Genomic DNA, 24,381 nt, shown 5'->3' with positions numbered 1-24,381 from the left:
CTCAATACTCCGTAATGATCTCTATGGGAAAAGAAGCTTAAAAAAAAAAAGTGGATGTATCTGTATGTATAACTGATTCACTTTGCGGTACACCTGAAACTAACACAACATTGTCAGTCAAATATAGTCCAATAAAAAGTAATAAAAATCCTTAATCTCACCTGTGAAATCCCTTTTGCCATATAAGGTGACATTCTTTGGTTCTGGGGATGAGGGTGTGGATATCTTGGGAGCCATTATTCCACCCACCACATACAGTATATGGCATTACCATTCTACCATTGCTTAAATTATTATTATTATTCCTTTCTCTCAAACCTTATATTCCAATGAGCAGAAAATCTTTTGGGCTCCATATTTAAAATATAGCAAGGCTTTGATAACTTCTTACTGCCTCCACTGCTGTCATCCTCTCTTGCCTGGATTATTTCAGTGACCACATCTCTGTTCTATCTTCCAATCTGAGCAGCAGATTGACTCTTTAAAGATGTCGGATTATGTCACTCCCCTGATTGAAAGACTTGAACAGTTTGCTAGCTCACTGGCCTTAGTTTATCTCTGTCTTCACTGCATCCCACTCTCCTCTGCCATGGTCGAGCTCCAAAGCGCCAATCCCACTTGGTGTCCAGATCTCAGATTCTGTTTACCTCCAGAGGTAGGGCCACTTAAAAACAGTCTTTCGGTTCCTCTGTCCCTTTCAAGCTGTAAATAGCTCTTAGCATCTGTAGCTCCCTAAAATTCTAAATGATGGTCTCTTTCCCCAACTAGAATATAATTTCTGGGACCTGTTCATTCATGGCTATTTGTCCAAGCACCTAGACCAAAGTTTGGCACATAGCAGGCAATACGTGCTTAATGAAAAATGCACATGAATCTTCTCTACGTCCTTCCACTAGCCTGACCACTTCTCCTAGGAGCTGGGAAGTGTGCAGAGAATAAAGAAGGAGGTGGCAGGCTGTGCCCCAGAGCTCCCCCCTCCCTCAGAGAGATGTACCTGAAGGACCTTCTGAGCCTGCACGTCAACCACGAGGACCCTGCTCAGTGTGGGCTGGGCCACGTAGATGTAGCGGTGCCTGACGTTCACTGCCGATGCCCACTGGCAGGGCTGGGTGGCGTCCCCGTCCTTTGGAGGGCATATTTCTTCCTGTAAAGGAGACAGGCTGCCATAAGTCTTCTTAATCCCCTGTTCCCTTGCCATCACTGGGTTCCCCTCCCTTCACCCTCCCCTCTTCCTTCTTCCTCTCTCAGAATCCTTTGCCACTGCAGCATCCGAGGGAGCACAGCTTCTCGCATCCCCGTGTGTGGAGCTTTTCACTCCATGTCCCGTCCATCTTTCATCTTCCCCTGCCCCTCCTGAAGCTGGAACTCCCTTTGCCGGCCTTTCGGTCAGCAGCTGAGAGGTCCGTGTGCTTCCCCTCTTGAGAGTGGCCGTCTCCCTCTCCTCCCCATCCATCGCACACGGCTCTGGCAGTGACCAGACTCCTGCGGGGGTCGCCTACACACAGCTCCCTCACCTCTCACATGCTTCTTGGTCTTCTGGCGCTAGTCCCCTGCACAGAGGGGGTGGTGTTGTCACTCAACTCCCGGCCGACTTCTCAGTTATATTCGAGCTTTGCCATCATCTTATTTGAACTTGGGGCATCATCTGACACTGTGTGGGCTGTTTCTCGGTTCTTTTCCCTCCCCCCTCCCCAGGATCTGACTCTTCTCTGCTGCTCAGTCTACTCTGCTGATCTCCAGGTGCCAGAATGCTCATGGGTCACTACTGGATGACTTCTCTAAAATCCACTACCTTTGCCAATCGTTGTTAATCCACACCTATGACTTTAAATACAGTCTACCTGCTAACAACTCCCATATTTGTATCTTTAGCTCAGCCCTCTTCTCTGAACTCCAGACTTAGCTACTTTCCTAAGTTGCTATTTTATTTACATCTCAATTTGTAAGTCCAAAATCAACTCTCAGTTTTGCCTCCCAGACTTGCTCATTTCCCTTGTTTTACTTCCTAGACAAAATCTTTGAAGGCGTCTTTGACTCTGCTTTCTCTCTCTATACCCTCAGCCTTCATCTAATCAATAAAAATCATTTCAATTTTACCTTCAATAACATATTCAGAGTTAAACTTTCTGACAACTTCCACCTCTGTCACCTTGACTCAAGCCACATCTGCCCCTTGAGTGACTGCTACAGCATCCGCACTGTGCTCCTTGATTCCACCCTGGCCTCCCCCGACAGATTCTTGACTCACCAACCACAGGGATCCCTGTGAAATACAAGTCAGCTCAACGCACTCCAACACAGCAACACTTTTGTGCTCAGAACAGGGTCCAAGTCTTTCCTGAAGCCATCAAGGCCCTGAACACTTCCTGGGATTCCTCTGACTGTCTCTAGTTTTGTTCTCCCTTTCCCGCCCCTCCTCTGCACGCACGTGCTGGCATCTTCTGTACTGATCCTGAACTCCTGTACCAGGGCCCGTGCACTGGTCAACTGGTTTTCCCAGATGTCTGCCTGGTTTATTTCATGTCCTTCAGGTGACAGGTCAGCCCACATGTCACCTTCTTGAGAAGCCCTCTCTAGCCTCACCAAGCTTAGCACCCTGGCACCCACACTCCCTCACCTTGCTACGCTTCTCGTTTCCCTCCTGATCTCCTTCATTTGTTTGTCTACCTACGTTTAGTCTTTCCTTTTTCACTAGATCGTAAGCTCCTTGAGAGCAAGCTCTTTGGTGGGCTCACTGCTTTATTCTTAGCACCTAGTGAAGTGCCTGACACAGAATTGGTGCTTGAAATATATAATAACATAATGTAATATAAATAAAGAATAAATGAGAGAAAAGAGGACCTTCTTTTCCCTTGTCTTTTGTGATATACATTCTCATGTATTTCCTCATGACACTTGCCCAGTGCTGTCTCAACCTTTGTGTCAGCCCCAGGGTTCTGTGCCAGGTGCCCAACTCCCATCACTTACATGCACCCTTGGTGATCTTGTCTCCTGTCTTGGCTGTCATCAGTACTCCCAGATCTGTGTCTGTAGCTCAGAACCATCCTCCCCAGTTCTCACATGGGTTCTCCTACAGTCAGCTCATTCTCAACCGTCCACATGTGAGCTGGTCTTTGCCGCCATCCCTGCTCCTCCTCTGGGTCCTCAATGGCTTCTAGGCAGCTGAGTCCAAAGCAGGAACACCATTCTGGATGCTTCCTTCTCCCACACAACTCACTGTGAATTAGTCCCTGAGGACTACAGAGATTGCCTCCTAAATCTCGGAGTTCTATGTTCTAGCTTAAGCCCAGTTTCTCTCCTAAACAGCTGCAATAGCTTTGAAGCAGGTCTTTCTCCTTTTACACTTAACTCTCTGTCATCATATTTAATCCTTACATGCCTCTCTGCTAAGTTGCTTTAGTCATGTCTGACTCTGAAACGCTATGGACGTGGCCAGTCAGTCTCCTCTGTCCATGGGATTCTCCAGGCTGGAGTGGGTCACCATGCCCTTCTTCAGGGAATCTTCCTGACCCAGGGATTGAACCCACATCTCTTTTGCCCTCTTGCATTGGCAGGTGGGTTCTTTCCCACTAGCACCACCTGGGAAGACCTTAGTCCTCACAATAACCTTAATTTACCTATGAGAAAAGACAGAGGCTTAGAGGGGTTGAACACTTTTCTTAAGCCACTTGGCCTGCTGAGTGATGGAGGTGGGCTCTGATATCACTTGTGAAGATCCTGCTCTACAGCCTGTGCCCTGACCTACTAACCCTGATGCATCCTGCTGGGCAAAGTGGACTCTCATCCAGCAGAGAGGCCAGAGATGAGAAGCACCAACTGCCTACTCACCCAGAACCTGAGAAAGAGGGTCAGCTCATCATAACTCTCCTGGGAGGTTCTGGCCATTTTCTAGGTGAGCAAACTGTTATTTGGGACTCTTCCATAGCTCACAGAGGTTTGAGTTGCCTGAAATGCCTACAGGACCTCTCTTACTGTGTATGTTCTAGTTTCTTAGGAAAATTGAGTCCTGCTTAGGATTTTAGAGATTTCCCCTGCAAGCTACAGGTTAGGTTATTGCAAATATATGAGAAGTTAGTGCCAGTGTGATGGGTTGCAATTATTGAAACCTAACTGCTGTGGTTCATGGGGTTGCAGAGTCGGACACGACTAAGCGACTGAACTGAACTGAACTGCTAGAAATTAACTAGGACCACTCTTACTAGGGGGCTGGTGGTGGCTCAGTGGTAAAGAATTTGCTGCCTATGCAGGAGCCATGGGTTTGATCCCTGGGTCAGGAAGATCCCCTGGAGAAGGAAAGGGCAACCCATTCCAGTAGTCTTGCTTGGGGAATCCCATGGACAGAGGAGCCTGGCAGGTTACAGTCCATGGGTTGCAAAGAGTTGGACACGACTTAGTGACTAAACAGCAAGAACTCTTACTACATGGTTTCATGGCTATCATGTGGAGGGAAAACTTATCAGAGGTTAACACTTTAAAACATGATTAATTCAAATGAAATAATCTGGAAAAGAGCTGTTCCCACGCTGCAAATATAAGAAACACAACACTCTGAAATATACCACCGGCCAGCACAGCAATGCGACAAACTTGTTTTAGGAACTCGTCTGGGCCAAGCCCACTTGCTCCGTGAGCTCCAAGCCCATCACTGTGGCCCAGTGTATCCACTGTATGTCTTTGAGTAGAGGGCTCATGGGGGCTCTTAGATGACTCTTGGATTAATGCCATACTTCTACCCTCAAGAAGCCAGGGATTAGCTAGGTCAGACCTCTAGTAAGAATCCACCAATGCAAGGCCAAGTGGGACACCAGTGGAAGGGACAGAACCGGAGGGTGGGAGGCACAGCCCTGAGGATGCCTCCTGACAGCTGGGTCTGGGCGGGGCTGGAAGAGCTTTTTGGACCTGCTGCCTGCAGCCGTCTCTTCTGCCTCTGCCCCCCGCATGTCACACTGCCACTTTCTACCCAGCCTCTGAATTGTCCAGAGCAGCTCTGATGCTCAGGCCACTCACACGTTTCATGCTCTCTCCTCTGTTCCCTGGGGACCACTGAGGGCCTCCAAAGCTCAAAAATCTACTAAATGTTTCCCATTCTCACCACCACTGGTTTAACTCTGGTCCCCATCCTTTCCTGGATAATCACAACAGCCTCCTCACCCACTTCTGTGCTTCTCGTGCAGCCCTTCTGATCATCACCCTCTGTGAGGCCCTGCACATGTTCCAAAGCACCTCAGTGCTGGCCATCCTTCGCTTGAAGTCCTTCGGTGCTTCCCCTTAGAACTCATCAGCCCTGACCCTTACCTACCGTCATCCTCAATCTTAGGCCCTTCTCACATCCATTTGTCCTCCAGGCATATAGAATATTTGTGGTTCCCTGAACATGACCTGATGTTTTATGCTCCTGTGCTCCATGTTCATGACATTTCCTCTCGACACTCATCACCAATTCCTACCTGTTCTTCACAACTGAGCCCAGGCATCACCTGCCCCCGGAGCCTTCTCTGACTTTGCCCCTGGAGAGGCCGCTCTCATTGTTGCCATGTACCTTACACATCCTTCTAGCAGCACCTGTTTGGAAGCTGTCCATTCACACTACTGTCTCTGTCATTTGATTGTGAACTTGTGGAGGCCAGGAACCCATCTGTCCTTCTGGGGCCTCCCTTTAGGCTCTGTGCATGGACGTGGCCTCTGGAAGAAGGCATATGGAACCACCTCACGTATAGCAAACGGAATTCAAGAAACCCGGTGGCACACATGGTGAAAGGCTGTTGTGTGATGTTGTTGGGATGTTGCGTGTGATGTGGAGTGTCCCGGGTGCCAGACGCTTACGTAGCTCATGAAGATCTTCTCCGTGGGCTTGAGGTGCCTCTGGATCTCACAGTCCACTGGGTGCAGGATGATTATGCCATCATCGGAGAAGACGTAGAACATGTTTCCCACACTGAGGCCTGCGAGGAGCAAGCACAGCCATGGTCACGCCCTTCCTAGCAGCTGGTCCCCCGGCAGGCTCACAGGCCACGTTGGGCACAGATGAAACCAGCAGCCTGGCTGTGTTGGGTACAGACACCGAGTACAAGGTCTGGTCCGGGGCGGGGCGAGGCGAGATGAGCAGGCAGTGCGTGGGGAGCGAGTGCCTGAGGGCCGCGAATCGACACGCACACCGAGGGCCCTCCAGCCCCCAGGCTGGCTTCCCGGACATGCACACCCGCCCCAGGTTATCCACAGCTGGCCGTCAACACAAGTTTTCAAATAAAGGACAGCTCTGGCTGTGACACACATTTGACCTTTCTTAAGGGCTTCCCTGGTAGCTCAGCTGGTAAAGAATCCGCCTGCAATGCAGGAGACCCTGGTTCGATTCCCGGGTTGAAAAGATCCCCTGGAGAAGGGAGAGTCTACCCAGTCCAGTATTCTTGCACTTCTCTGGTGGCTCAGCTAGTAAAGAATCCACCTGCAATGCTGGAGACCTGGCTTGGGATCCCTGGGCTGGGAAGATGCCCTGGAGGAGGGCATGGCAACCTACTTCAGTATTCTTGCGTGGAAAATTCCATGGGCATAGGAGCCTGGCAGGCTGCAGTCCATGGGGCCACAAAGAGTCAGACAAGACTGAGCAGCTGATTGCACACACATTCTGAAAGGCAAAGTTTCCCTTGGTCCTTGTCAACTAGGCAAATCAGAATAGATCAGATGATGCCAAAGAAAGCAATTTTTTTTTTTTAAAACACATTTATGTACAGAGATGCCACTTGGAATGTGGGGGCCTAAGAATGCTGGGGTTGGTATTCCTTTGTCCATTCCTGGCCTCTGTGCCAGTGAACATTTCCTTCAAGATAGTATGCTCCAACCTCTGCCTTACCAGTTTCCCCGTGGCAGCCCCATGCCAGGTGACAGAGCCCACAGCTGGGTCAGGCCAGCTGCCTGCCCCCCCACCTCATCCTAGCCCAGGGCCATGACTGTCTGGGGAGAAATTTCCTTAGATCAGCAGAGAAGGGGCCTTGGGGACCAGCTAGTTCAGCCTCCTTATTTTAAAGACAGAAAAAGAAACAACAAAAAACCAAAAAACAGGCCTAAGATGAAGAGGGGCTTGGTTGAGGCCACAGGCCCTTGTGACAGACCTGGAGCCTGCACCCTGGGCTCTGTGCCCTGGCCCTGCTCGCCACACAAGGTCAACATGGCACAGGGATGGTAAGGTCTAGAGTTCTCCCTCTTCCTCCCCTCCCCCTTCCTCTCTCCCTTCATTGCTTTTGAAGATAACACATTGAAAACATTACTAGGAATTCTAAGAGAATTACCTATGTGAAAATTCTTTCCTAGGATACTAAGAAAACCAGTGTACTGACTTAATTGACTAATGGGGTAAGTTTTTAGTGAGTGAGAAAATGATAAAACAGGCAAACGGGAATCCCTCTTCTGCCTCCTTTCAGTGGCTCTGCTGGTCACTTTCACCAGTGCCTGTGGCTCCCAGTGTGGACAGGGGTCCCTGACTCCACAACACAGCCTCACCTACCTCTGGTTCTGTGCTGAGATGAGGGCTCCTGCCACTATAAACAGCTAGACCCCAGCCTCTTGGGAGCTGGGAACGCCTGGGAGCACTCTGCATAGGTCCCAGCGGGAATCCTGGGTGCCGGGCAGCCTCTCCCAAGAGCCAGACAAAGTGGGCCTGTGCCTCCCACACAGCGGCCAGTGTATGGAGTGGGGTAGGGGGCACACATTTGCTGTGGCCCCAATCTATCTTGGCCCCAGCAAGACTTTCTCTTCTATACACTGTCATTTGGCAAGCTCCTCTTGCTCAAACCTAGGGGCCAGAGGAGGTCGAAGTCCCTGCAAAACCACCACAGACCCCACAACAGGCTCCCAAGGTTCTTAGAAAATCAGTGGCTGGAAGAACCAACATGAGACTGAAAACTCTGTAGAGTCCACGTGGGGTTTGAAGCTGTACTGCAGGCTGAGCACCGAGCCTTGTTACAGTGGGTAGTGCAACGTGAAGCTCAACAAGGCCTTGCTCCACAAGTAACTGACCTCACAAGAGAGCTGGCCTCATGAGTCAGACCCGGGAAGGTTCTGTCTGTGGTGAGCTTGACCAAGGGGCACAGGGGAACATTCTCTGCTATTGGGAGTCCATCATCTCACCACTCCTATTCAGAGATGGGAGAGCCCTGCCAACCTCTCTGCTTTTGCTCCTGTATTCTCCAACTTCGGGTCCTTGAGTATGAGCAGGGAGGGGTGTGGGCAGACAGCTGCCCAGGTGTGATGGAGTCTGTCACTGCTGGGTTGTCCAATATCAGCATAGCGCCAGCCAGCTCTAAGCTCGGAGGCAGCTGTGGGTCTTAATTTGGCCTTTGGGCCGCCAGAGCTGCATTTTACACTTTCCAGGGTCTCCTGTGCTCTCTGCAGTTCTCCACTTTTGAGACTTGTAAACTTAGAAAGCACTTTTTAAAGACACAGAGCCAAAGCTCTCTGCATGCATGGTGGCCTAGAAGCCAGGCTGAGGCAGTGTCAAGGGACCGCTTTCCCTGATTAGCAACTGTTGCTATGATTTTCCTTCTGAGGATTCCTAAAACCTACAGGCAACAATCCCTCATTTTCCAGGCTCTGCCTTTGTTTTGCTCCCAGGCTGTGTGAGCATTAGTGCCTGACAGTCAGGAAATTACTCTGAGCGCTTGTATACATGTGCATAGATGGTAGGCAACAGCCTGTGAAGTTCTTAAGAAGAAACAGGAGGAAATGTGCTGGTTTTCAAAACCGGAGAATTAGTGCTTAACCCTGGATCGCACGGTGCCTTCTGCGGGTGCTCATCCTCTCCCTCTGTCCACCAAGCCAGAGGGCAAGGTGCCTCGGGTGATTTGGCGTCTCTGGTGGAGGGGTTCAGAGGGAGAGTAGGGGGTCCACTGCAAATGCACCCAACACAGTGACTCAGGCTCTTTAACCCAGTGCCCACATGTGCTTGCTATTTTTTGAACCATATTATTAGACCACTTTTGATATACAAAAATGGCAGTTTTGTTTTTTGCTTTCTTTGGCCATGTGGCTTGTGGGATGAACCAGGGATTGAACTTGAGCCCCCAGCAGTAGATGTATGGAGTCCTAACCACTGGACTGTCAGGCAATTCCCCCCAAATGGCAGTTTTGTATGGTCTGGCCTAATATCTAAAGATCGTTGGGTAGATACATATAGGTTTAAAAAAACCTATTCATTTAGAAATATACATGCAAATGCATATTTACAGACACGATGGGAGCTTTTTTCTTTAGCATTTTCTCAAAGTAACACTAAACCCCAACACCAACATCAGTTACTAGAAAATATTTTAAGGCCCAGTTCCGACCAGGATCCCTGGCAAGAAGTCTGCTTCAGTGGAGGTTTCAAAATAGCTTTAAATGGAAACTCTTGTTTTGAAAATGCTAATAGTCTAATGTCCATTAAAGACATCTGTGCTTCTGCATGCTCAGTCATGTCTGACTCTGTGACACCACGGACTGTAGCCTGCAGGCTGCTCTGTCCATGGATCTCTCCAGGCAAGAATACTGGAGTGGGTTGCCATTTCCTACTCCAGGGGATCTTCCCAACCCAGGAATTGAATCCGCATCTCTTATGTCTCCTGCACTGTCAGGCGAATTCTTTACCACTGTGCCACCTGGAAAGCCTATTGAAGACACTAGTAGGTTTAAACCTGCCTCGAGTGTGCCGCTTGAGTTTGATGTGGACTTCCCCTCTGATTTGGCCTGTGGACCCCACTTGTAGGGACTGCTTGATGTTTGAAAAAACTATTGGTGGTGCATGGAAAGATGGAATATTATGGAGCCATGAACACATGCAATTATAGGCACAATACAGAACAAATAAGCTTGGTACCTTCTTCTCGCCATAGAATGTTCGCAACTGCAGCATCAGAGAAATGAAGAAAGCAGGTACGTGATTGAGGGAAGAAAAAAAAAAGAAAAAGCAACGTCAGAACATTTAGTGCTTCAGTTCAAGAACACACTGGTATCTAGTTCATCACGTATGGACTCTGCACCATTCACCGCCCCCCACAACACTGAGGCGGGGATGCTGGGCAGAGACAGATGTTTCCAGGGCTCAGGACCCTTTTGGTTCCCAATGAATAAGGTCCCAGGATCACAGAAGCTAATGGGATTCTCTCTTCTGTGGATGATAAACAGTAAGCAACATCCCTCAGACCTCCTGGACTACTTCCAGGAGCACGCTGGTTTTCTGTTAGGATTTTCCTTAGGAAGATCATCTGCAATACTTTTTTGATTTTCTCCCTTGATGATAAAGACTCGGCTAAGGGTCTTTGATCATGGGAAAGAGACCATGTCTAACACCCATGTCCATGAAATTACTCCTGTAGATCCTACTGGGGAGCAGTGGCTATGAGGAAGAGCCTGCTTAGCACTCCAAGTAGGCAACAATCCCTGGAGTAAAAGCATGTGTGGGTGAGTGTGCAGGCCAGTTCCTGGGTCATGGGAGGGCAGCAGCTGCTGGTGGGTGGTTAGTAGGAGCAATTTTGTGGATGAAGGACAGAGAAAGGAGGAGGCAGAACTGGGGATAGGCTATGCGGGCTTCCTTGTGGCCTTGGGCTCTGTCTGCTGTCCAGAGACTTTCCCTGCCTATGTTTGCAGAGTTGTCTAGGTTTACAGGCAGTTTTCTCACCCCTGGCCATCCTCTGTCCCAGGATACATGGAAGGACATAAGGTTTACCCCTGTCTCCAGGGGTTCATGGTTGGTGGCTGTGGCCCCTGCAACCCAGTGTCTCCCAACCAGCTCAGTAAGGAGCTCAAAGGCAAGAGTGGACTCACGGGTCTTTCTAGCTGAGTCTTCAATGAAGAGGGAGGAAATATCTTCATCCACACCCACTTCATTTTTGGCAATGCAGGTATATGCCCCTGTGTCTTCATACCGAACACTGCCGATGTGGAGCTCGCTCCCATTGGCTGTAGAAAGAACAGAGCTCAGGGTGGCCTGCTTAGCTGGGAACTCCCCCCTGCCTTTCTCTCTCCTATTGAGAGTATTGAGGTTAAAAGTACAGCCCCTCAGCAGGGCTGAGGGCAGTCAGTACCCTGATATATACCAGGAAGGGCTGGAACAATGGAACGGAACTGAAGGTGACCTGGGACCTTGCTGACAGAATCTCATCATTGTGCTCAGAAAGGTCTGTGTGAGACCACAGAGCAGGAAAATCGGGAGAGACATTTGTTTGCTCCCCATGTCTGACTTAGAAACAAATCAGTCCTCTTATTCCCATTCCTAGAGAGAGTGTCAGCTTGAACTTGATGGCATTAATGGCACAGAGACATCAAGGGGGGTTCTTACCTAAAAGGGAGAGCTGTTTTGACATCTGGGTTGAGACATCCATGCCATTTTTTAGCCAAGTGATTCTGGGCATAGGAATGCCCTCTGCGTGACATCTCAGGCTGGCCGCCACCCCGGGCTCCTGTGCCTGGGTCTCTGGATAGACGCGGATGACGGGTGGCACTGTGGGCGAGAGTTAGTGCTGGTGAGGACAGGTCTTCACTTGCCTCGGGCCTGTGGTCCCACACTGAGACTCTGCCCCGAGGGCTGAACCGAGAGGCAACTCTGGAGTTCTCTTTGTAACTAGTTTGCAAACATTCTGCAGCAACTCAGGCTCTAAAAGAAAGGGCTATAAAATGGATTGCAGGCAATAAACATGTCAGGCTTTGTACTCTGTAATTCATGGCGCTCATCATTATTCTAAATATGATCAGAAAGGCATCCAAATATTTAAGGCTGTTCAGCTGCTACACATAAAGAGCAACAACCGCCAAAATTTATTTCTGAATGAATAAAATTCAGATATATTATTTCTGTTATCGGAAAGCCATTGGACAGGGACTTAATTTCTTGCAGGAAGTGCTTCACAAAGCACTTATGGGCATTGACTGGCAGGGCTACTAATTACATCACTGCTCTAGGGAAGCCCATTGATTTTCCAGTGGGTCATTTTATTTCTCTACTTCTCATCCCCTGGAACATGGGTACAAAGCATATGTCCCCCACTGTTGGTTCTTGACTCAGCTGTGGGTCCTGGCAGTCAAGTTTGGGACTAGGGATATGACCAGGCCTACTCATCAGATGAGCAGGGTTGGGCAGGGCATCAGCACCCTCCCCACTCTGGCCTTTCCAACATGGGCTGTCTGTAGGGCAGGAAGGAGTAAGGATTGTCTGAGGGTCTTCCCTCCTACCCTGAGCTCTAGGCCCAGGAAATAAAATAATTACCATTTTCAGTGGAATTGTCGGCTCTTACTTATTCATATATTTTACTCCATATACTTCCAAAAAGGCTTTGTGAGGGCTCATGTAATAGCATGGATATGAAACTAAGCAACAATAAAAACCACATCATATGTCTTTTGGAAAGGTGGGAGGATTCCTCCTGAAGTGAGCAACAACATTTTTCCAGAGTTCTCTGGATACTCCTAAAGGCAACCCACTCCAGTATTCTTGCTTGGAGAATTCCATGGACAGAGCAGCCTGGTAGGCTACAGCCCATGGAGTCACCAAGAGTCGGACACGATTGAAGCGATTGAGCATATTGTCTGATAAAAGAAAGTGGTCCAGTATGTTAGGAGAGAGATTTCCTCTGGGACTAGAGGTAGAACAAATTGATGTGCATACAGAAGGAAGTCATAAAGCTGATCCTAGAACCTGAAAATTTCTGGTGATCTATGCTTGGATGAGATGAGGACAAAAGAAAAATTCTATCCCCTCATTGTGAGAAATGGATGCTGCAGCTCTTCAGGAAGCTGGTAATAATCTGATCAACTTAGTTTGAGTTTCAAGTCTTTCCTCTGATTGACCTTTGGGGAAAAGTAGGAGGCCGAGGATAAAGCCAAATGGATAGCTAGCAAAGGGCACAAACCCACCTTCAGAGTGACCACAGCTGTCTGCATAATATCAGCTTGGAGGTGCTAACCACAGAGACCAAACAACAATAAAGTCTGAGTCATTTCCTGGGTTTCTCTTTGTCTGCAGTTCTAGGGGAAGAGTCCCAGGAGGTAGGAGAAGGTCCTTGTCACAGGTCAGGCCACTGGGGGTGGAGGACGTAAATGGGGCTCTAGCTAAGGTGGACCTGGAGGGCTGCTTAGAACACAGAAGTGGATCTCCCTTCTCTGACTCCCCTTGGTTCAAAGAGCAAAGAAACAGTGATTTATCTAGGAAACCTCCTGATAACCTGAATTTTGTAAAGGAAGGAATGGGGTTCAAGTGGAAGAGTTAGTAGGGTTTTGCTCAAGAGGCTCAGAGATAGGGCTGGGGGCTCTAGGGGCTCTGCACTCATGGGGAGTTGGATAAGGAGGTAGAGTACCTGGGTTCTAGAATGTGGAAGGCCAGGACCTGGGAGTGAATAACCTTGGTTCCTGCTAGGTCACTATTTATTTATACAATCCTGCCAAGCAACCACAAGGAAGAATAAACAAAAATAGAATCAGAAAGGAACAAATCAACTTGCCAAAAAAGGAACTGATAAATCTGAGACCTGGCTTTTCATGAAAATCAATAAAATAGCCAAATTTCTGGCAAGGCTGGTTACTAAAAAAAAAACGTAAAAAACACAGAGGAGGTTTAAAAGTATGGAAATACTATGTTCAATTATAGGTAATAAATATCAAAATCTCAATGAGATGAATCACTTAAAAGGAAACATTAAAGTATTGACATGAAATCAAGAAGAAAATATTTAAAACATTTAAAAACACTGCTTTCCAGTTATTCAATGAATACATTGTAGAGATCTGTTATACAATAAGGGCCTATAATCAGCATGTTATATTGTGCACTTCAGTTCAGTTTAGTTCAGTTGCTCAGTTGTGTCCGACTCTTTGTGACCCCATGAATCACAGCACACCAGGCCTCCCTGTCCATCACCAACTCCCAGAGTTCACTCAAACTCATGTCCACAGAGTCGGTGATGCCATCCAGCCATCTCACTCTCTGTTGTCACCTTCTCCTCCTGCCACCAACCTTTCCCAGCATCAGTCTTTTCCAGTGAGTTAACTCGTTGCAGGAGGTGGCCAAAGTATTGCAGTTTCAGCTTTAGCATCAGTCCTTCCAATGAACACCCAGGATTGATCTCCTTTAGAATGGATTGGTTGGATCTCCTTGCAGTACAAGGGATTCTCAAGAGTCTTCTCCAACACCACAGTTCAAAAGCATCTTAAACATATATTAAGTGGGTATATCTCATGTTATGTGTTCTCACCACAAAACAAACAAACAAGAAACACGAAGGGACTCATGGAAACTTGCGGAGGTGATGGGTATGTCTGTTACCTTGATTGTGGTGGTAGTATCATATGCGTGTACATGTCCAAAGTCATGGATTTGTATATATTTAACATCTGTATATAAATTGTACCTCTATAAAGCTGTTTTTAAAAAACCACTACTGATTAGTTTCATAGGGAAGCACCCTGATTAGTTTCATAAGGAAGTTCCTTTTAGGAATGGCTAATTCCTAGAGCATACCACGGAGAAAATGTACCAAATTTCATTGTGAAGCTAGTAGAACCTGGATAGAGAAACCTGCTAAAGAGAGTACAATATAGATCACTACAGACCTAACTCACTCAGCACTAGATATACCCAAATCCCAAGTAAAATATTAGCAAATCAGGATTCCAGACAAGATGGTGGAATAGAAGGACTTGCACACACCTCCTCTCACAAAAACACCAAAATCACAACTAATTGCTGAACTACCACTGGGAAAAAAAAGGACTGGGACCTACCAAAAAAGATATTTTACATCCAAAGACAAAGAAGAAGCCATAAGGAGATGGTAGAAGGGGAGCTTTTGTGATATAATCAAATCCCATACCTGCCAGGTGGGTGACCCACAAACTAGAAAATAATTGTATCACAGAGGTTCTGCTGCAACGAGTGAGAGCTCTGAGCCCCAGTCAGGCTTCCCAGCCTGAGGGTCTAGCACTGGGTGGAGGAGCCCCCAGAGCATTTGGCGTTGAAGGCTAGTGGGGATTGAGTGTAGGACTGGGAGAAACAGAGACTCTACTCTTGGAGGGCGCACATAGGATTTCACATGCACTAGGACCCAGCACAAAGGAGCCTGGGCTAGACGTACCTCCAGGTCTTGGAGGGTCTCATGGGGAGGCAGGGGTTGCTGTGGCTCTCTGTGGGGGCAGTGATACTGATGGTGGAGGCTCCGGACAATACTGATCAGTGTGAGCTCTCTGGAGGTCACCATTTTGGCAATGAGACCTGGCCCACCCAACAGCCTGCAGGCTCCACTGCCGGGACGCCTCAAGCCAAACAACCAGCAGGGTGGGAACACAGCACCACCCATCATCAGACAGGCTGCCTAAAGTTGCACTGAGCTTACAGTCACCTCTAAACACATGCCTTGACATGACCCTGCCCACTAGAGAGACAAGACACAGCACCGTCCACTACTGGGCAGCACCAGTCCCCCTCCCCAGGAAGCCAGCACAAGCCCCTGGGTCAACCTGATCCACCAGAGGGCAGGCATCAGAAGCAAAAATATCCTGCAACCTGTGGAAAGGAGACTACAAACACAAAAAGGTAAAATGAGACAGCAGAGAAATTTGTTCCAGACAAAGGAACAAGATAAAAACCAAGAAGAAGAATTAAGTGAAATGCAGATAAGCAATCTACCTGAAAAAGAATTCGGAGTAATGATAGTAAAGATGATCCAAGATCTCAGAAACAGAATGGAGGCACAGACTAAGAAGACACAAGAAATGTTTAACAAAGACCTCGAGGAAGTAAAGAACACAAAGAGATGAAAAATACAATAACTGGAAAGAAAAATGCACTAGAAGAGATCAGCAGCAAGAGTAAATGAGGCAGAAAAATGGGTAAGTGAGCTGAGAGGCAAAATGGGGGAAATCACTGTCGTGGAAAAGAGTAAAGAAAAAAGAAAGAAAAGAAATGAGGACGGTCTGAGAGACCTCTGGGACAACATTCAATGCCCTAAGACAGGCACTTGGCACAGCTGATGCCAGAAGAAAAAAAAAATTAAATGCATCAACATTCACATTACAGGGGTACCAGAAGGAGAAGAGAGAGAGAGTGAACCTGAGAAAATATTTGAAGAGATAATAGCTGAAAACATCCCTAAGGAGTTGCCGTAAGATCCAGCAGTCCCACTCCTGGGCGTATATCTGGAGAAAACCATGATTCAAAGGGATACGTTCACCCCAAAGTTCATTGCAGTGCTGTTTACAATAGCCAAGACGTGGAAGCAACTGAAATGTCTATCGACAGATGAAGAATATGTGGTATAATTTATAAGCCATTATAAAGGATGAAATAATGTCATTTGCTGCAACATGGATGGACACAGAGATGATCTTACTAAGTGAAGTAAGTCAGACAGAGAAAAGTAAATATCATATGATACCACTGATATTCAGAATCTATAAAAATGATACAAACGAACTTATTTGCAAAATAGAAACAGGCTCACGGACTTAGAAAATAAACATATGGTTAACAAAGTGGAAAGGTGGTGGGGAAGAATAAATTGAGAGCTTGAGATAGACCTATACACCCTATTATATTTAAAATAGGACCAACTAAAAAACGACCTACTGTATAATACATGGAATTCTGCTCAATATTCTGTAATAACCTAAATGGGAAAATTTTTTGAAAAAGAATAGATACACGTATAACTGAATCACTTTGCTGTAAACCTGAAACTAACAAACCTAACACTATTAATCAACTATATTCTTAAAAATAAAAGATATTGATGGACCTAGAGGTAAGAGAAGTAGTCAAAGAGAAATGTCATATGATATCATTTATATGTGGGAAAAATGATACATATGAACTTATTGGCAAAACAGAAACAGACCCACAGACTTCAAAAGCAGACTTATGCTTGACAGGGGGGAATGTGAAGGAGAGGAATAAATTAGGAGTTTGGGATTAACACACACATATGGCAATCCACTCTAGTATTCTTGCCTAGAAAATTCCATGGACAGAGGAGCCTGGTGGGCTATAGTCCATGGAGTCACAAAGAATCAGTCACAACTGAGTGACTGAGCACGTAAATAAAATGGGCTTCCCAGGTGACTCAGACCATAAAGAATCTGTTTGCAACGCAGGAGACCTGGGTTTGATCCCCGGGTCGGGAAGATCCCCTGGAGAAGGGAATGGCAACCCACTGCAGTATTCTTGCCTGGAGAATCCCATGGACAGAAGAGCCTGGTGGGCTACAGTCCGTGGGTTCGCAAAGATCTGGACATAACTAAGTGACTAACACTTTCACTTTTCCAGGTGGCACTGGTTATAAAGAACATGCCTGTCAATGCTGGAGATAAAAGAAATGAGGGTTCAATTCCTGGGTGGGAAAAATCCCCTGGAGGAGGGCATGGCAACCCACTCCAGTATTCTTGCCTAGAGAATCCCATGGACAGAGGAGTCTGTCTGGCTATGGTCCATAGGGTTGCAAAGAGTTGGACACCATTTTAGTGACTTAGCATGCATACCATACCTATATAAAACAGATAATCAACAAGGACTTACTGTATAGGACATGGAACTTTACTGAATATTCTGTAATAATCTATAGGGGGAAAGAATCTGAAAAACTCCAATACTTTGGCCACCTCATGCGAAGAGATGACTCACTGGAGAAGATTCTGATGCTGGGAAGGATTGGGGGCAGGAGGAGAAGGGGACAACAGAGGATGAGATGGCTGAATGGCATCACTGACTCGATGGACACGAGTTTGGGTAAACTCCAGGAGTTGGTGATGGACAGGGAGGCCTGGTGTGCTGCGATTCATGGGGTCGCAAAGAGTCAGACACGACTGAGTGACTGAACTGAACTGATAAGTAAATCACTTAGCTGGACACCTGAAACTAACACAACACTGTAAATCAATTATACTCCAAAATAAAATAAAAATTAAATTAAAAACACAAAAAACCAAATACACAGATAGATATATTAGCAAGTCAAATCTAGCATGGAATTAAAAGAACATACTGGGATCAAATATAATGTGCTTCAATTTCTATTAGGAACTCTGTAATTAATCATATCCAAGTCAAAGGCAGTCAAAAAAGAAACACTATTTGATAATCTTGCTAGACACTAAAAGGCATTTGAAAAAAAAAACTCAAAATCTATTTCTTGGGGGGAAAAAACCTCAATAAAATAGGAACAGAATAACATTTCTGCCTACAATGAAGAATATCTGTATAAAATGAAAGAACGGCACCATTCTTTCCAGGATGGTGAAACATGAAGTGGGGAAAGCACAAAAGAGGAAAGGAGGTAATATCAGACTGCCAACATTTGGTGGGTGTTATTGTCAACAGAAGGCAAGAAATGGGAAGGAACAAATATTAAAGAGATGGAGAAAAATGATACTTTGTGTGGATATGGTCCAGATAATGAACCAAAAATGAAAGGTTTTAAAAGTGAGTACTGTAAAGAGGCCAGCACCCAAACAAACTTATAGTACTAGCAGTGACAAGACAGAAAACACAGCAGACTGAAATGAAGGAAATTATAACATCTCCCTGAAGACATTGAAAAAAGACTTGAAAAACTAGAGAGAGATGATCTTGGGTAGAAAGGCTTACTGTTGTTAGGAAACAAGATACTCCAAATTATGCCAAACATTTAATCTAATTCTAGTTGAAATCAATTGGTGGGGTCTTGACAAAACAATTCTCAGATTTAGCTAGAAAAAAGAATGTGCAAGAATAGTGGAAGAAATTTTGAAAAACATGTCATGGTATGACATTTTTTTCATGCCAGGTATCACAAAGTATTTCAAGAATTACAATAGCTAATAGGGGGAGGGGGAGAGGAAGAGGGAAAGGGAGAGATGGCAGGGGCATTGGTGGTGGTGGTGGTGGTGAAGAGCACTGAGGGAATTCCCATCTGTGAGTCCAGCACCATATTCATGGTCTTGGTTGATTTTACAAAGTTCTGTCAACTCAATATTGTGCAGCCAACATTTATGAACTCTTACCCCTTGGAACACATGGAGATCAAACCAGTCAATCCTAAAGGAAATCAACCCTGAACATTGATTGAAAGGACTGATTCTGAAGCTAAAGCTCCAATCCTTCGGCCACCTGATGTGAAGAGCTGACTCACTGGAAAAGACGCTGATGCTGGGAAAGATTGAGGGCAGGAGGAGAAGCGGGCGACAGAGGATGAGACGGTTGGATGGCATCACCGACTCAATGGACAGGAGTTTGAGAAGACTCCAGGAAAGTGAAGGACAGGGAAGCCTGGCGTGCTGCAGTCTACGGGGTCACAAAGAATCATGCAGAATTACGTGGCTGAATAACCATAACCACCAAGGGTCAGGCATCGCACACAGAGCAGTGAGAAGACTGGCCGTCTCTGGCCTCGTGGAGCTTTCTGCCGGGAGGAAGGTGAGTGACATAACTGCCCGTGTGGCGGGCATGACAAGAAGGCGAGCGGGGACGGGGTCTGGGGAGATTATCAGAACCGAGCACTCAGATGCACTCTCTCCACCTCACAAAGGAAACCCAGCCTTCCTTCTGCCATGGTGCCTCCCTCCAGCGACAGTAGGTTTGTCCTGTGAGCTGCGGGTTTGGGGACTGCCCTCCTCAGTGAGGTGCCCGGTGGCCAGCACCAGCCTTGAAGACTGGCCTTCGCCCCTGCCCTGAGGTCTGATGGGACTCTGTGGACCCATGAAGCGGTCAACTTGAGCATGTACTTGCATCCCCTGGTGGGAGGGTGGGGTGGGGTGCTTGTTAAAACAATGCTAGGCTCACCCCATGGTGTTTTGATTCCAGAGGGCTGGGGGACTGATTTCTACTTGTCAGGTTGTAGGTGAGATGCTGGGTCAGCCCTGATGGGGAAGCTCTCACAGATGGATTGAACTGAAAAAGGTGGCAGTGCTGTAGAACAAAACAAACCCTGACTGAAAGTTGAAGGTGTGGAATCATCCACTCAAAAACAAGGGTTTATTTGCTGGGCAAAGACACCTGGTCCTCCAGCGGCAGGGGTTAGAAGACAGCTCACGGTGCCGAGAGGGGCACCTTTGGCTGGACTGGAGGTCTCCAGTTGCTGAAGCCATCCTGGGGTCTACAACCACTCCTCCTCAGACCTCCATCTGGCCATCAGCCAGACTAAAGATGGGCCTCAATCCTCAAGTGCTCCACCTCCCAGGGCCCCGTCCCCAGTCTCATCTCCAACTCAGGACCAGCAGGACACTTTTGCTCATGCCCTTGGTTTGGGATCCTGTCAGTCTTCACAAGAGCTGAGGTCTCTGGGGGCATCCCTTATCCCCAAACCTGCTATCGTACCTTCTAGAACTCATGTTCCACCATCAGCAAAATATCCTCTCTCCTCAGACTCTTCTGTGAGTGTCCCTTCACCTTCTCACTCAGATGGAAGCCTGGCAACACCCCTCCTGCAGCCCCTTAAGTGGATGTGGCTCCCTCTCCCCCTTGTCCCCCACCCCATAGGCTGCGAGGTGGCGCAGACCCTCTCCTTCCCTTCTCCAGAAAAACGCCGGTTTTGAGTTTTCTGTCCCAAGAGCCTCATTCCTAGATTCCATCGCCTCACATTTCACCCAGGACATTGCTCCAGCACTTTTCTTTTCCTCCTGTATCAGTTCCCCATTTCAACTGGATCTTTCCTATCAGTCCACAAATGCTTTTAATTTCCATCTTGGGGGAAAAACCCCAAACATCTTTACCCCTGCTTCTCTGCCCAACTGTGCCTTGTTTCTCTTCTTAGAAATACCCTGAAGAGTTATCCGCACTTGGTGGCTCTCACTTCTCTTCCCCCCAGAGCCCGCTCCAGCAGACCCATGCCCCCAACACCATTGAAACGTCTCTGCTCTGGGCCTCGTGACACCCTCCTCCACTGACCCAATCCAACGGCCAGTTCCTTGTCCTCATGTTCCCTGACCTACCTCTGGTCGAATTCAGCATAGCTGATCACTCCGTCCCATACCACACTCCTGGTTTTCCCGTCTCTGTGGCTTTGTCTGTGCCTTCCTGACTGCCCTTCCCCCCTCCCCCACCCCAAGGCTCTCAGTGCTGTCGTGCTCACTTGCTGGACTTTGTCTATCTGTCCTCCTCCAGCGTCTACCTTGGCCCATTGACTTTAACCACCACCCACCCTGTGAGGCATATGGCGTTTATTCCTCCAGTCAGAACCTCTCCCTTCAACTCCGGACTTAGATACCACACAGGCTACAGGACACCTTGTCTTCATCATGTCACCACCAGCTCCCGATCTTTCTTCCTCAAGCCCGCTCCTTCACCCTCTTCTCCGCTCAGCGAATGGCCACTGCTCCTCCTTAAAGATCGTTTGGAGGCATCTTCGACTTTCCCACCACATGGACACAATATCATCTTTTCGGTAAGGCCTTGACATGCCATCCTACCTAAAGTTTCCAGCTTTTATTAGAGTCACCTTATCACCTCCTGTTTAAAACATTCCCCCCTTAGTATCTTCCACCCTTTGACCTGCTCCACAAGGATGGGGATTTTGGTGTCTCCACTGCTGTGTTTTCAGTGCTTAGCCTGCTGAGTGTTATAGAGAGAGACTCAGTAAATGCTTGTTGAATGAATGACAATCCTGAGGATGACGTGGTGTTGGTGGCAAGGCAGGGTGGAGGAGGGGATGAGGGTGGCAAGGGAGATTCTTAGCCAAGGGAACAATTGGTGCAGGGCAGGGGAGTCAGGGGGGCAGGGCAGGCATGTCTGGGAGTGAGGAGTTCACAGGGTAGGAGCATGTGGGACGGGTGGGGCAGGGCCCAGGTCCCAGTGTGTGTGCATACGTGGACTCCTGGGCATGGAAGCTGCTGTTGCCTCTGAGAAACAGTGGCCTGGGCCCCCACTCCCATGGTTCCTGAGAGACTGGTATGGCGGAGGCCAAAGTAGCACAGCTCAGCCAGCAGCAATGGGAAGGGACCTTGCAGACTGACCCAGGCCCCTGGGCTAGATCAGTGCCAGTAGCCTCCCGGGTCTTCCCGGCCCCATACCCTGCATGGTGGAGTAGAGGGTAGGGTGGCCTGTGAATGGAAGGCAGACTCCAGGGCACCAAGGAGCTCCACCAAGAAGCCCATTTTGCCCTGCCCTGACCTTTGCAGAGCTGAAAACTGGTACTGGGATGTTAGAGGGAAAAAATAAAGCCATCCCATCATTTGAGTGGGAGCCGGGTCACTGCTTACAGGACGCAACTGTGTTCCTCAGGTGCGATGGGGCATCGCTAAGACTGAGGTGGTGTGGACCAGGTCTGAGTGAGCACTGTAGCCAGAGCCATGGATCCCGCTTCCTGCTAGGAGAGGGAAGGCCTGAGAAGAACCCTGAGCAGGGAGGCAGCTAAGACCTTGGTACCCGAGGTCCCCATTTGGGTGGGTTCCCATCAGAGAAAAGTCCTGCATTTTCTTTGTGAGCGGCTACCCTCTCCAGGGTAGGGCTGGGTGCAGATGCAGCTCTCTGCCAGGAGCAAGGCAAAGCCCAGTTGCTTTCCTTTGGCCCTGATCTCCTCTCTTCCTTTGTGTTAATCCACACACCAAAGTCATTTGAAATTAATGTTGTCCTGGGTAAAAACATTCATTTCCTTTTAAATTTGCAAAACTTTCCCATGAAAACATTTGAATACATAACGCAACGGCACATTTTCTTTGGGAAACATCGATCATTTCCAAGGTGAAAGGCAGCATAAATATGTCTTAAGTAAGAGGCACATTCACAAAAGTACCAAGCTGCAGTAATCAACAGATTCGGGAGATTACTATTGTGTTTTGGGAATGAATCGTTACTTGTCTGAACTGTGGGGAGGTCGAGGGTGTTTTTAATTTAATGGATTAATCATTTATGTCTGAAGTTTTCCCCCCTTCTTATGGAAGCAATGCGGGAGGTTTGGATGAAGTTATAAATCATGTCAGTGTTTGGGTCTCATCTCTGGGAGGCTTGGTCTATGCGGAAGTTATACTAATAATTTGAGAAAGTTAGGAAATAGTTGCCTAGAAGTGTTCCCTTTAGCAAACCAGGTCAAGGCAGAGTTCTGGATGGAGGAGCCCCAGAAGGCGCCCAGAAGCTCAGCCGGTATGTGCAGTCCTGCCCCTGCCACCAGGGAATGGAGCAGCTCCAGGGAGAAGTCTATATTTTATTCCTGGCCTGGCAACTTTCTCTGGATCTTGATCTTCCCATCTGTATAATGGGTTGGAAGCTCTGTGAGCTCAGACCATCTGTGCGCACCAACTGCGGTTAAAACATGGTTTGAGACAAAACAAAATCTGCCCTGTATCTGTCCCATCCTGGACTCTGAATTACACCTCTCCAGGTATTTCCCAAGCATGTGACACATATCCTATCTCATCAGGCCTATACGGCAGGAAGTATATTGCTATTCCCATTTTACAGGTGAGTTTACCCACCTAAGACGTATGTCACGGAAGTGCCAGCACTAGGACTTGAACTCAGGCCTCTCTGGCTCAGAGTTCATGTCATGACCTTATGACAGAGGTGTCTCCAGTTTGGGTCTGCACTGTGCCTTGGGTGGAACAGCCTCACCCAGTTCCTATTCGTCTGAGTGGTTTCGCATGAATGATTTCTCTGTTTCTTGGGCCCACCAGCTACATACTTGGCACGCCTGCCGGCCACCAGGAGAATTCTGAGCCTTCTGAGAGGCAGGGGGCTGGCCAGGGCCTCCCCTCCCCACTCCATCATCCTCCCCTTTCTGTCCTCACTCTGACCGAGGAGAAGCTAGCAGGAGGAACTGATATAGAACATCACTCCCTTTGTGTCCCAGGCACTGGCTCGGCTCAAATAAGCCACAGGCCCTTCTCCAGGCCAAGAGGAGACCAAACCTCAGCATGTGCAGCACAGCTGGGTGACCACACCTAACTCTACCCAGGTTACTAGGGGACAGCTTTCATGCTTCTGATTCATGCTGGGGATGAATCCTACAGATGAACCTGTTACTGCTCTCTCACAACTTCCTAACAAGATGACCCAGCAAGGTAGTGTTCCTTCTGTACTGAGCACAGACAGTACCTTCTCTCCTTCCCAGTCCTTCTGCTTGGAAGCCCCCAAGCCCACTGCCTCTGTGAGTTTTTCCCAGCAGCCCAGCCCTCCTGACCCTGGGACCCTGAGCAGCATTGGTGTCTGCACAGTGGTCTGCTGAGCCCACCTAGAGCTGGATGACCAAGCTGTGCAGGTCACCAACGTCAGTCCTGCTAAGGGCAGGGGCTGCCCTTACATCTGCGCTGTAAATCCTGCATTGGATGCCTGCTGCTTCTGACCTGAGCTCAGCACCTGGGGCAGGGGTAGGCCAGGCAGGTTTCTTGTTCCCTGTCTGTGACACCCCCCACCATCACAGTGTGCCCCCATAGCAGATCAACACCAACCTGCCGACTGACCACACC

At 48.0% G+C, this 24,381-nt stretch overlaps 1 protein-coding gene across 1 annotated transcript in view; it reads right to left on the bottom strand.

Moving 5' to 3' along the window:
- FSTL4 (follistatin like 4) overlaps positions 1–24,381 on the bottom strand; it is a 431,430-nt gene that overhangs the window by 20,634 nt on the left and 386,415 nt on the right. The window contains exons 7-11 of the mRNA XM_088839301.1: positions 11,306–11,467; positions 10,792–10,926; positions 9,845–9,871; positions 5,824–5,942; positions 995–1,144 (exon numbers count right to left, since the gene is read on the bottom strand). Coding sequence (XP_088695427.1) covers positions 995–1,144; positions 5,824–5,942; positions 9,845–9,871; positions 10,792–10,926; positions 11,306–11,467 — 593 coding nt within the window. The remainder of the gene's footprint in view (positions 1–994; positions 1,145–5,823; positions 5,943–9,844; positions 9,872–10,791; positions 10,927–11,305; positions 11,468–24,381) is intronic.

Source organism: Moschus berezovskii, chromosome 8 (genome assembly GCF_049115385.1).
Source record: "Moschus berezovskii isolate FMDL1 chromosome 8, NW_MosBer_1.0, whole genome shotgun sequence".
NCBI classification, from domain to species: domain Eukaryota; kingdom Metazoa; phylum Chordata; class Mammalia; order Artiodactyla; family Moschidae; genus Moschus; species Moschus berezovskii.
The sequence above is the reverse complement of the archived record's forward strand: the minus strand, read 5'-3'. Positions and strand labels throughout refer to the sequence as shown.